This window comes from Athene noctua, chromosome 2, assembly GCF_965140245.1.
Source record: "Athene noctua chromosome 2, bAthNoc1.hap1.1, whole genome shotgun sequence".
Taxonomy (NCBI): domain Eukaryota; kingdom Metazoa; phylum Chordata; class Aves; order Strigiformes; family Strigidae; genus Athene; species Athene noctua.
The window spans coordinates 103461623-103475765 of NC_134038.1; the positions used below are offsets into that span (position 1 = coordinate 103461623).

At 36.8% G+C, this 14143-nt stretch overlaps 1 protein-coding gene across 1 annotated transcript in view; it reads left to right on the plus strand.

Annotated features, from left to right (window-relative positions):
- Nucleotides 1-14143, plus strand: part of ATP9B (ATPase phospholipid transporting 9B (putative)) — a 168070-nt gene that overhangs the window by 144747 nt on the left and 9180 nt on the right. The window contains exons 16-25 of the mRNA XM_074899760.1: nucleotides 1826-1987; nucleotides 3459-3551; nucleotides 4722-4805; nucleotides 5357-5527; nucleotides 9722-9820; nucleotides 12198-12287; nucleotides 12738-12882; nucleotides 13210-13274; nucleotides 13703-13858; nucleotides 14012-14076. Of these exons, the coding sequence (XP_074755861.1) occupies nucleotides 1826-1987; nucleotides 3459-3551; nucleotides 4722-4805; nucleotides 5357-5527; nucleotides 9722-9820; nucleotides 12198-12287; nucleotides 12738-12882; nucleotides 13210-13274; nucleotides 13703-13858; nucleotides 14012-14076 (1130 nt within the window). The remainder of the gene's footprint in view (nucleotides 1-1825; nucleotides 1988-3458; nucleotides 3552-4721; nucleotides 4806-5356; nucleotides 5528-9721; nucleotides 9821-12197; nucleotides 12288-12737; nucleotides 12883-13209; nucleotides 13275-13702; nucleotides 13859-14011; nucleotides 14077-14143) is intronic.

Genomic DNA, 14143 nt, shown 5'->3' on the forward strand with positions numbered 1-14143 from the left:
AGTGTCAAATTTAATGTCTTGCTCTCAAGTTTATTCAGTGGCCTTTTAGGCATCTATTTGACTCTTGAGCTGTATTGACTATTTCTACTATGGTATTTGTACTGATCAATTTAAAAGAGGAAAAAAAAAAGAAGTAGTTGTGTGTAGGCCAGGTATAAGAATCCAAAATGACTGTGCTACAAAATGTTAATTCAAATGGTAGGTGAAGCCAAGCATAAACCCAATAATAAACAGATGCAAGTCACCAAATATAGAATACTTAAGTCCTAGCTGCAAAGAGACATAAATGAGATGATAGGGTGTTAGTAGAAAGATGCAATTTACAGGTCAGAATGTAATAGTAACCTTTCACTGTGAAAATTGAAAATTAACCTTGGGAGTATTGGATCACTTACAGCTTATATGGTACTTTTATTGAAGAAGAAAAACCTCTAAAAAGACTTCCTGTGATTTTTGAGATTTTAAAATTATGCCTTTCAAAGTGCATTCTCTTCTCTTTGGTAACTACATCTCTCCGTATTTTTATTTGGTGGTACCTATACAGATGGCGCTACTAGGCTTTATTAGGGCTTCACACAATTATTTTTTTTTTTTTTCCAAATTTAAATTTTTGTAGACGCTACAGTGATTTACTTGCTTTGGGTGAACTTTTTAGTGAGCATTAGTCATCATGTCTGTGGAACTTATTTAGGGATTTTACTACTTGCATGTCTTTTATCAGACTGCTTGATTTTTATTTTTTTTTCATCTTACTTGAAATTAATAGCAGAGGCAGGTTCCATAAAAATCATGTAAACTTCATTATAATTACCATTCTATTCATTTAAAAATCTGGTTTCCAATAATGATTATCATTTGGAAAAACAAAAATAGAATTGAGGATGAGAATTTTTTTTATCAGAAACCTCCCATTCAGATATGGAATATGGCTTGTATATGAACTAACAGTAAAGCAGTTTTCTTTAAGTATTAATTTTTTGAAGGAACAAACCATACCATGGTGGTGATAGAAAAATATCTAATGGATTATTTAAAGCATAACATAGGAGAAAGTAGAAACTAGATGTCATGCACTTTAAAGCAGCAAAATTTTAAAAAAATCTCTAATGCATGCATTTAAGATGCCGTGTAGTGGCAGCTAATAGTGATGATTGTATAATGCAGCAGTTCTGGGTTTGTAAAAGGGGCTTTCACAAGCATGTTTGTGGGATGCAGTGTTGTAAACTTGGTTTCCATCTCATTTGATATGATAAGAACACGATTACATTTTTGTCGAAACAAAGTAATAAAATGGTGCAAGTGAACAAGGAAAGCTAAAAAGAAGATCCTTTGCATATGTGTTTACTGCATATTACAGTGTCTTAACTTGCATGTAATTGTGGGGATCTAAAAATATTTTCTGTGGAAATACTTCCCAAATCATTTACTTACATAGCAGTGTTGTTAGTACAGAAATTGTATTCTGGTTTTGCATCATTTCTGTTGGATGTCCTTTAAGTATAGTTGAATATATAAATGTTTTTTTAATTAGAATTGTTATTTCTGAATAATATATTCTAAATACCTCATTTGCAAGAATAAGGTCAAATAAGTTTTTATATTCTTCCTAAGAATTTTTCTAAGCTTTCTGAAAGAAAATACTCACTTGATGTGTTAAGATTTTGAACTCAGTCTACTGCTATTCACATTTTTTTTTCTAGATTCTTGGAAGAGTTTAGACTTTTACCCTAGCAACAGTTGTTTGGCTTTAGCCTAATTTATATAACAGTATAATAGACCTTTCACACTTAAACATGTCTCTTTTTTACTTTTTTTCTTTCTTTAGGTAGCTCTGGTGCAGTGGACAGAGAGTGTCGGTCTCACTCTTGTTAACAGGGATTTGACCTCAATGCAGCTGAAGACCCCTGGTGGGCACATTCTGACGTACTATATTCTGCAGATCTTTCCCTTCACTTCTGAGAGCAAGCGCATGGGGATCATAGTTAGGGTAATTTTGGGGGTGTTCTGGGTGTTGGTTTTTATTTCTCAAAAAATGTTCTTACTGAATATTTTTTTTTATGACATTTTATAGAAACTTGATCGGTCAGGGAATGCATTTCACGAGATTTTCAAATGGAAAGTATACCTTTGACACAGGTACACATGAAATACTAGGCAAGCAATTGTAGCAAAACCAGGCTAATCTAATGTTGCAGAGAGCTTTGTAAAGGACAGTCTTCTCTTACATTCTCTCAATTTCACTGTTTCACGCTTAGCCTCTGATTCTGCAGGTTGCCTTTAAGCCTTTGTCTTTAATTTTCCATTTATTTCTTTCATACAAAATATATTGCCTCTTCAAGGAATAAATTAATGGCTGAAATTTCTTACAATAGTAGTTACCATCTTTCTGTACTACAAGCGCTGCTGCTTTTCCAGACCCCGTATTGATATCTGAACTGACGTGCATACACAGCACAACCCAGAGGGTCTAAGATTTACGAGATGCGTGCTTAGTTGTCTCCTGGGTGCCCAGCTGGGAGCATAGTAATGATCATTGAAACCTCAGATGAAAGGAAACTAAAGATGCTAAAAGGAAGGCTTAAACCTCTGCGAATGTTAAGCCATCCACGCTACATAATTCTACCTTTTTCCTACCTAAAATCAGACACTGTAGCAGACAACGTTGTTAGATGGTTAGATCAGTGCCAAGTCCCAGTTAAATAGTTGTCAAACTCATCCCATTTTTTATTTGCCAATGATGACAAGCAGGCATGCCATCAGCCTTAAGCAAGGTTACTTCAGGCAGAATACGTGCATGCTCAGGTCTGGAGAGACCTTGGCAAGTCTGTATTTCATTAAGTGAGGTTGGCACTAAGAGCCTGTTTAACAGTGACATCTTCAGAGATACTCTAAGAAGCTTGCAAATCAGACTAATCCATTCCTTCTGTGACAGGACCATACCTCTGAAACTCCTGATTTGGATTATATTTGCCCGCATGTGAATTCCCTGAATATTCAATGAATGTTTCATCATTAAAACATCTGTAACAAGTATTTACACTAAGTTATTTATAAATTTTCAGTTACTTAGGTATTTCAAAGACACAGAGCAAACTTTCTGTTGTGGGTTAGATAGTATATGCCAGCAAAGAAACAAAATAGTAGTTAGGGGGACACAACAGTGATATTTTAAAATTTAGATGGGCGTTTTGGGAATGCTGAGAATCTGTTGCTCACATTGACTTCAGTTACAACTGATCCTCTTATAGAAGAAAGTAGGGAATATGCATCTAGATGGAATCAGAGATGTCACTGGAAGTAGTAACATCAAGTAATAAAAACCACCTATAAAAGGTACTCCATCTTTTAATAATCCATTGACTACTTCAAAAGACAATTAGGTTATCGGTAGGTATTTGTTTTGACTGTATAAACAGCTTTTTTTTTTTTTCTCCCCTATTTCTTTTGTAAAATTTTAGGATGAATCTTCAGGAGAAATTACATTTTACATGAAGGGTGCAGACATTGCAATGTCCACTATTGTACAGTACAATGATTGGTTAGAAGAAGAGGTAAGAAACAAAATTAAAATTTTTAGAAATTAAAATTTTGTAAAAACTAAAAATTTAAAATCTGAATATTAGGTAATGTTGGTATGAGTTTAAAGGACAACCTTTATTAGCCAATTCACTAATGAGTTTTGGAGTCCAGTTACATATATCCTGAATGGGTTTTAAGGGATTAGAATTATTTGCAATTCTTGAATAACCCACAGGAAAAGAATAGCTGGTAGTCATAGCAGAACACGTTCTTACTTAAAACAAGGAAATTTGTTTTTCATTGACTGACCTTTCACATAAAACCTAATTACTTCTGAGAAGTAGTGTGCTGTAAGCCTATTTATCCTGAAATGCCTTTTGTTTTATCAAATTCTGCAGTGAGGTATGATTATGAATTATGAAATTTTATAAGGGTTGCAGCCAAATTGAAATATTTTTTTGCCACATTTATTAAAGTTAATATAAAATAGCCAGTGTCTGAATTTCAAAACTGGTTAATGTTTTTCACTGTGTGGCTCTAGTAGGTACCAGCAATCATCTCATTTTGACCCTACATACAGACAATATGTTAATACAATGATTACACCATGTATGTTCATAATGGTATTGGCAATATGAATCAATATCTGCTGCAGGGCAGTTTGATTTATTCAGGGACATGAATAAATTAAACTCCCTCAAGACCTAGCAAAATGTCATAAAAATTACTTTTGGCGATAATGATGCACAATTAATTGTAAAATACTTGTTTAATTTATTTAGCTTTATGGGGTCAAATCAATAAGTGTTTTGCACTGGACAGCCTTGTTTTTCATTAAGACGTGCTACGCCATGGCTATTTTTAACGTGTAGATATTTTTCTAATAAGAGGTACGTTCAATGGAAAAAGAAAATATAGCTCTGTTAGGTGCCTCAGAAGTAGTTTTAGTTCATTTTAAAGCTTCAACCTAACAGAAATTTTCTTTAAGATAGGAAAGGAAATCTAATTGCCTTATCAGTAGCATACCACTTAATCTGGGGGACATGAAGTATAATTTCTTTTTATTCTGTTTGTGGCTTCTCCAAAACAATCTTAAGAGAAACACCAAAATTTATGGTACACATCTCCTGTTAGCATATAGTATAAAACATGTATGTATGGTTGAATATTTACATAAATATTCTGTGGTTTGATCCATTTAGTGTGGTAATATGGCACGAGAAGGACTGCGTACACTGGTTGTGGCCAAAAAATCACTGACTGAAGAACAGTATCAGGATTTTGAGGTATGAAGGGATGGAGTGATCTTGTGCTTCACCATATTTAGTTAGTTCAAGGAGAACATTCCTCTTTTTTATCCTATTAAGGTGGCAAAAAAGATTATTTGCATTTGAAATGCCAATAGTTGAGATATGGCGCACAATCTGTTAGAGATTTCGTCATTCATTAGTGTTCGTTCAGCAGTCAGACATAGAATATGGTTTTGCTTTGTTATGTGGCTGGATAGTGTTTTCCCAGAAGCTAGTGTAGTGTTAATTTTTTGGCTTCAGCATGACCTAAAAAATCTACTTATTTGCAAAGATATGGGCAATTCCTGCTTAGATGCTGTGATGCCGCCTTCTTAATAGTTCTTCAGAAGGCATTCTCTTGAGGTGATTAATCAAAAAAAATTTATAACGTTGGGTGTAAAGTAAAATTTTCTCTTTTAACCTTGTTCTTCATTAATGAAACTTAGACAAACATTTAGCCTAATGAATCCATATTATAACTGATTGGTAGACTGAATATATACTTTATGAGTCATAGCAAACTCTTAAGTGGTTTTGTGTTTGTACAGAGTCGATACAACCAAGCAAAGTTAAGCATACATGATAGAAACCTGAAGGTTGCTGCTGTTGTAGAGAGTTTGGAGCGAGAAATGGAATTGCTGTGTCTCACTGGAGTAGAAGATCAGCTGCAAGCAGATGTTAGACCAACCCTAGAGATGCTAAGAAATGCTGGAATAAAGGTACTAAATGCATACTGCTGACATAACAGGTTATCATTTATTAACTCTTCTTTAACAAGGCATGAATTATATTTGTCTGTATTCAAATTCATTCAAAGAAAGAAATATGCCATGTCCTGCATGTTCTGGGCATGAGCTTGCAGAAGCAAACAAGACCCTTTGCAAAGTTCCCTTGTCCACCACTGGTTTCATTGATCTTAAGCTTACTTCTGTAGGAAAACTACCAATGGATAAATGTATGTGACTCCCAGTCATTTATCCCCTGACTGTCTACAGTAAACTGTCCTAGCTGACAGTAAATGAGTTTGGCGCAAGATTCATACGATAACTACGGTTTTAGGCTTGGCACTTTAGAGAAGTCTCAGCAAAGATCAAAAGGTTAATTGTTTGAATAGAATTCAGAACTGCCCTTGAAATTTGTTCAAGTCATGTTAAAGGGACAGTGTCAGAAACTGCACAAGAGTTTGTGCTGTGTTTTGTTCATTGGCAGGCTATGCTAGACAGCTGTCAATTGCTCATTTAGGAGTAATATGTTTATCTGAGGGAGGGTTTGAAGTAAAGATACGAGCAATATCTGAGGGGAGTGGGCAAGATTATATACATTTTGCTTGAAGCAGAGTGCCAAACTGCACAGGAAAGGTTGTGTTGACTTTTCATTGGTTAAACTGAATCAGATACAATGTTTTTTTTCACCTGAGAAGAAGAGTAAGTTAGTTTGCTTTGCAGCAAGCATAGGAAATCTCCATTTATGTGAGAGAGGAGCAGGAATGCATGAAGCTCTACCTTGGGACAAATGATGAGCCAGTTGAGAATTTATGGGTTAGAATTAGTGAGCAAACTGATGTGGACAACATCATAGTGAGTGTCTGTAGCAGACTGCATCATCAAGAAATAATAGAAGAAGCTTTCTTCAGACAACTGGAAGAAGCCTGACATTTGCATGTGCTGGTCCTTGTGCTGGATTTTAACCACACCAGTATCTGCTGGAAGGGTGAGACAGGAGGGCCCAAGCAAGCTAGGAGAATGTCGGGAGTGTAATGACAGTAATTTTCTGATGCAGGTGACTGAGGATGCAACAAGGAAAGATGCTCTACTAGTGCTCATACTAACAAACAAGGAGGAATTGGTCAGGGATGTGAAAGTTGAGGGAATGGCCGTGGCAATCCACAGTAATTATGAGAGGGTGAAGTTCAGCAGGCTCAGGAGGATCTTATTAGTGTCTATAAATATACCTGAAGGGAGGGTGCAAAGAGGACAGAGCCAGACTCAGTGGTACAGAGTGAAAGCACAAGAGACAATGGATGCAAAACAAAATAAAAAAAGTTCCACTTGAATATGAGAAGAAAATTTTTTACTGTGAGTGTGTTCAAACACTGGAGCAGGTCTCCCAGTCTGTGGAGTCTCCATCCTTGGAGATGTTTAAAACTGTCTTGACATTGTCCTGAGCAGCCTGCTGTGGCTGACCCTGCTTTGAACTGGGGAGCTGTACTAGATAATCTCTGGAGTCCCCTTCCCATATCTGCTGTTTTGTTGTTCTGTTTTTAATTAATCCCTGTTCCCCACAGGCTTTCAGGTGTATTAGCTGGTAATGCAGTGGTGTGCACAATTAGAAAATATATCTATGGATTAAAGCCTTATGATTACATCAAATTAATTTTTAGTATGGTGTCACTAGTGCAAAGTACTTATATATTAATACTTCATGTATAGTATTGTTTGCTCTCAATATTTCTTCTATATATGGTCATTTCTGACTGGTAGGTATATCTGGCTACAAATAGGTATAGAACAGTGTGACAATTTTTAGGGTTTGGGGGTTATTTTAATGATTAGTTCTAGGATTTCAGAACATTAAAACTGTTCTGGCTTTAATTACAACCAGCATTATAATAGGCTGGAAAAAACATAGTAGCTGTTGATAGATCATAAAATTATAGATTACTTGGTTACTGATGAGAAAACATGAGTCTTTTGTTCATTCATTCACCCACATGGACACTAATGAAAAGGATCTTACCTGAGATGTACAAGCAAAGAGGAAGACAGAAGCTTACAGTTTCATAAAATTGCAACTATCAGTACTATCCAGTAATAACTCCTGCAGTTTAAGTCATACTTCCTCTGTGGTCTGTTTCATTTGGTCTAGGGCTAAAGGTATTTCATCCAGATGTCATAGAATCATAGAATAGTTTGGGTTGGAAGGGACCTTAAAAGTCATCTAGTTCCAACCCCCCCTGCCATGGGCAGGAACACCTTCCACTAGGCCAGGTTGCTCAAAGCCCCGTCCAGCGTGCCCTTGAACACTGCCAGGGAGGGGGCAGCCACAGCTTCTCTGGGCAACCTGTGCCAGTCCCTCACCACCCTCACAGTAAAGAACTACTTCTTTATAGATAATCTAAACCTACCCCCTTCCAGTTTGAAGTCATCACCCCTTGTTCTATCACTACATGCCCTTGCAAAAAATCCTTCCCTAGCTTTCTTGTAGGTGCCACTTAGTTACTGGAAGGCTGCTATAAGGTCTTCCTGGAGCCTCCTCTTCTCCAGGCTGAACAACTTCAACTCTCTTGGCCTATCCTCATAGGAGAGGTGCTCCATCTTGTGACTTCCTCTGGACCTGCTCCAACATGTCCATGTCCTTCTTTTATGTTGGGGGCATCAGAGCTGAACACAGCACTCCAGGTGGGGGTCTCATGAGAGCAGAGTAGAGGGGGAGAATCACCTCCCTCAACCTGCTGGTCACACTTCTTTCGATGCACCCCAGGATACGGTTGGCTTGCAGGGCTACAATCACACATTGTAGGGTCATGTTGAGCTTCTTGTCAGCCAACACTCCCAAATCCTCCTCCTCAAGGCTGCTCTCAATCCACTCATCTCCCAGCCTGTTTTTATGCTTGGGCTTGCCCTGACCCATGTGCAGGACCTTGCACTTGGCCTTGTTGAACTTCATGAGATTTGCACGGGCCCACCTCTCCAGCCCGTCCAGGTCCCTCTGGATGGCACATCCCTTCCCTCCAGCGTGTTGACCACACCACACAGCTTGGTGTCATCAGTGAACTTTCTGAGGGTGCACTCAATCCCACTGTCCATGTCACCAACAAAGATGTTAAACAGCACCTGTCCCAATACAGACCCCTGAGGTCATCACTGCTTTCCACTTGGACACTGAGATTTTGACCACAACTCTTTGAGTGCAACCACCCAGCCAATTACTTATCCACCAGGTGGTCCATCCATCAAATCCAGGTCTCTCCAATTTAGAGACAGGGATGTTGTGCAGGACAGTGTCAAAAGCTTTGCACAAATCTGGGTAGATTATGTCAGTTGCTCTTCCTTTATCCACCAGCACTGTAACCCCTTCATAGGCAGCCACCAGATTCATCAGGCATGATTTACTCTTAGTGAAGCCATGTTGGCTGTCGCCAATCACCTCCTTATTCTCTATGTGCCTTTACATAGTTTCCAGGAAGATCCACTCCATGATCTTGCCAGGCACAGGAGTAAGACTGATCGGTCTGTAGTTCCCCAGGACTTCCTTTTTTCTCTTTTTAAACATGTCCTTCAACTTTCATTGTTAAGGGGCTGAGGGAGAGGGAGCTGTCTCACTTTAAGAACAGATGGATGCTTAACCTTGTTCTTTAAACTTTAATGCCTTCCTCCCAGTTCTGTGTGATCAATGGGCAGGATCTGTTTGGAGCATTGGAACTTGTATTTCTTCCTCCAGGATATGCTGTCTCGTTGCTTGGCTGCTGCTTTCTGATAGGTTCTCACTAGGGTCACATACTGTTGCATTGCATCATTTTGTTGACAAATATTATCTCTCTTGTAGTTGCCTGCATCCTCACTCCTTTGATCAAGGTAATATCAGGGCCGTACGGAAAGACTTTTATGCTTTCCCTGATGTTCAGGTATGCCAGTGGATTTCCCCAGAATTTCACCTTGTCTTCATGTGAATTCAAACTTTGGGCCTTGTGAGAAGGGAAGGGGAGTGGAACTGTTTGTAGTAAAGACAGTTCTTTTCTGCTTTGTATGTTATTGCAGTAAAAAATGCTCATTAATTTTAGTTAAAAATGCACATATCAGTGTATTCTTGTAATCTAACTCAAAAAGGTACCAGGAAAAGGTTGAAGAGAGATGTCATTTAGATTTGGAAAACAGACACGGTCCAATGGAGTAAACTTTTACATTGTGTTGCAGATATGGATGTTAACAGGAGATAAACTGGAGACAGCAACTTGCATTGCGAAAAGTTCACACTTAGTGTCTAGGACTCAAGATGTTCACATTTTCAGACCTGTAAGTATAATTAAAGTTTGTTGGTTCATGAAAGGACAGCTAGTAACAATGTTGCTTTATTTGTTTAGTAGTTGGCTGCCTTTTGAAAATCCATGGGTGCTGAGTGTAATAATAGTCAAGAGAGTAGTACTTAGATTTTTGTTCAAGGATGTAGAATTACAAAGCATTGCTTCTGTTTAAGCGTGTTTGTTTCTAGATTTGTTGATATGCTACAGAAATGTTTGTAGCCATATTTTGGTGACCCAGGTTCAACATGCATTTTACACTCTTCACTTATACCATGGACATAGTAAGGTACCTCTGAATAATGATGGAGGGGGGGATCTATGTGAGGTGCTGAGCCAGTAGGAAAGAGCGTCCAGGAATTTAAGCTATCTGAATGTGGTTCTTGCCTGTTCTAGCATTTACATTAATAGAACTCTCTAGACTCAATCAGAATTAATCCTGAATTAAACTGTGATGCCAGCATCATCTGTATAGATGTAGTTCCAATCAGTATAAGAAAATCTGATTTTTTTTATATCATAATATATACTTGCATGTTATTAACAGACTGTTTAAGATAATTGTTAGAAAGATAAACTATCTTTTTCTATACATTTTAGTTATATTTGCACAGCATCAACTCTACTGAAGCCAAAGAAAAATAGATTTTCCAGACGTTGATTGATGCTGTGTGATCAGACATAGTATGCCTGTGTGTGTTCTAAATGAAACACTTGCACCTACAGAAATAATTATATGAATATAATTTACATGTAAATGTAGTTTCTTCTGAAGCATCTGAATGGCAAATTAGGCCCTGCAGACTACTATTTGCAATTAAATTATTAATGCTTCTGATAAAACTTCAGATCAATTTTTGTTGACCTTTCCATGTTGTAACACCACAAATTAAGTCTTCCTGAACAAAATCTATTGAGTTGAGTCAGATTTTTATTTTCATTACCTCAACTGGTAATAAGAGATCAGCATAAAACTGTGTTAACTTAGAGTACACCAAGTTTTAAATTAGGTAGAAAATGGATTTATACAGAATTATTTCTGCGGCTGTATTTGTTGTAAAGAAATAGCTACTGGATTAATATAAGAAAATATTAAGCACTCTAACACTTCTGGTTTAGTTACAAAGCAGTAAATAAAAAATTTACTACCTTGTCTTCCCAAAAATATGCATTTTGTTTTTAATGCTCTTCCTTTTTATTCTTAGATGTCTCGGCTTCTTTAGTTTGTAATGAAATTTACTGATATATTGTTCTAGAGGTATTTACAAATTTTTTAAAAAATACCTCTGTTGGGTGAAAGGTAGAACAGAGAGGTCTATCACTGCTCATCAGTGTGCACCAAGTGCTGACATCTCTTAATCTCTGTAATGCAGAAAGATTGTAATGGGCCAGTGCAATCCAAGGTTCCCCACAGTTGGCAGACAAGGAGATTTCTCTTTACATGTTGTAATTGTGGGAAAGGGGAAAAAAAAATCTGAACTGGGGCTTGTGTATGGGTTTTTCTGTTTGCACATGCTTTTTTAATGTAACTCAGATTTTATGTGTCGTACAGCCCAACTGGAGGGAGAAAGGTCTTTGGTCTGTATTTAGTTCTGGGTAGTAGTGGGCCAAAACTTCACGTTCAGTGTAATTAAGACTCATATATTTTCAAAGTTACTTAATCAAAGTGCTGGCAGAGCCAAAATTATAATTTTAATCAGTCTTTATGTGTTATTCTGTGCTTGGAACTTTATCTTTCATGATAGCTCTAGAATGCATTGATCTTTTACTGAGAAAAAAGAAAACAAAACTGCCAGTCTCCTCAAAATCTGTTCATAATTTAAATTTTTCATGTTCTGTGTTCTAGCTCAAAACCTCACAAAATCCATCTGGTAACCTTTGACCATTTTTTGCATTTCACGGCTGGGCCTTTCTGAAACAATTATGTAAATAAAAAAACCTATGATACAGTTCTTTTGTATTATGCCACCTGATCCTGCTTGCATACTCATGCAGGGTCCAAAAGGATTAGTACTAGGGAGTATTTTTATGTGCCTTTTGAAATCTGTGTCTACTTACCTAAACTGAAGTAAATGTTAATATGAACATTTTTAATTATTCAAAGAATATATTTTACTGGTTAATAAATAAAAGGTTTGGAGTTTGCTTGGGTTTTTGTCTATTTTTTTCTGTAGCCCTACCAAGGTGGAGAGGTCAACTTGAATATAGCTCCATAAGATCTGAGGATTATAGTCACATCCCATGGGTATTGGGCTTGCACTGGGATAAAACACTTGTTGAAGAACAAAGGACTTCTGGGTATAAGTTCTCAAAATCTGATTTATTTAGGCAGGATTTTTTTAAGATTTTAACAAAACCTTTTTTTATTAAAGGTTACCACTCGAGGAGAGGCTCACTTAGAACTAAATGCCTTTAGGAGGAAGCATGATTGTGCCTTGGTGGTATCTGGAGACTCCCTAGAGGTAAGAACTTGGTTTCTGTCAAATTACATTTACCTATATGCTTATGTTAAAAAGTAAAGTATCAGTGTCTTCATGCTCTTAAACTCTTTTTCCACTATTTGTCCTTAGAGATACTTCTGCTTTTTACTGGGTGCTAATTAGAAGATCTATCTGCTACATGGGCAAATGTTATAGGTTCTATGGTCTCCTGTATGGTAACAGAATGGAATTTGTATGCAGCGTGCTTTCGTATTGTCTCTTCTCTTAACCCCAAAGCATGTTGGCTTTCTCTAAATGAAAGAGAATGTCAGTTTAATGAAGCCGTAGTCAGGAGAATGTGATGGGTTTTCTCCCAAATGGATGTTGTGCAAGCAAAAATTCATAAAAGAAATCTTTATACTGTGTTTTTATGTTAGACTGCATGTAGTAGTACTTAATCATAAGTAAATGCAATCGTATTTTTTTCCTTAGGTTTGTCTGAAGTATTATGAGCATGAATTTGTAGAGTTGGCTTGTCAGTGTCCTGCTGTAGTGTGCTGCCGATGTTCTCCCACCCAAAAAGCTCATATTGTGAAACTGTTACAGCACCACACTGGAAAACGCACATGTGCAATAGGTAACTGTTGGCACGATCTTCATTTGCAGTAGCTAAAATCTGTAATAAACAGTAGATGGCACCATTGAGAAATAGTTGAAACAAAACCAAAGAGCCTCCTTTATCAAGCGCCAGGTGTTATGTAGCTGTAGCAGAAAATGCCCTTGCATGAGAAAGGTATGGTTATCTTCCTTATTCCACAGGAAAAAGTCTTGATTGCTGAAATAATTAATCATAAACTATAGATTACTTATAAGAATTTAAAGGTATATAAGAAGTTTCTAAAATACTGTAAGGCCAGAAGAGTAGAACCTCTGAAGAGCTGAATATTGCAGTGAAATTTTCCAGGTGATGGAGGAAATGATGTCAGCATGATCCAAGCAGCAGACTGTGGAATTGGAATTGAAGGCAAGGTAATGTTAACAGTTTCATTATCAACTATGTGCCACATAATAGTATAGTAATGGGATTAGTAGCTTTATTCTTAAACAGTAGTGAATTGGTAATTTCTAATTAAAATGTGCTGTAAGGTGATAGAAATGTTTAGTCTTTGAACTAATATTTTCCTTGTTTCTTTGTCTTCTGCTTTATCTTTTTAAATATGAAAAGCAGAAAACATTATAGTTACTTTTGTGTAGCATTTACCCGAAAGAAGCAGGATAGGTTAGAGCCACTGCATCTTACAATATGCACAAAAAAATTGTCCTTTGTGTGTTGTTGCAAGGTTGGTTTCTGAAGCAGGAGCTAACTTGGGGTTTAAAATTAATTATCACTTAGAACTTTGAAATGTGAAATACCTCTTTTACACTGGGTTTCATATATATATTTTTTTCTATTGCAGGAGGGAAAACAAGCTTCCCTAGCAGCTGACTTTTCTATCACACAGTTTAAACACATAGGTAGGCTGCTGATGGTACATGGTCGAAACAGTTACAAAAGATCAGCAGCACTTGGTCAATTTGTCATGCACCGAGGCCTTATTATTTCAACTATGCAGGTAAAAACTTTGTTTTCTAAATAATTAAAAACACTATGTCTGTCTTTGAGATGTCACAAAAACTTTATCAACCATTATTGTTATTTTTTTCTTTATTGTAATGTTTTGTCTATAGAATTTTATTAAATATGTTTAATTACCTGCTTTTTGTAGGCTGTATTTTCATCAGTCTTCTATTTTGCATCTGTTCCCTTGTACCAAGGATTCCTAATGGTAGGGTAAGTCAAAACCAGCAGTTATGATATTTGGTAATAAATATAGCAAACTAATCTTAAATAACATCGT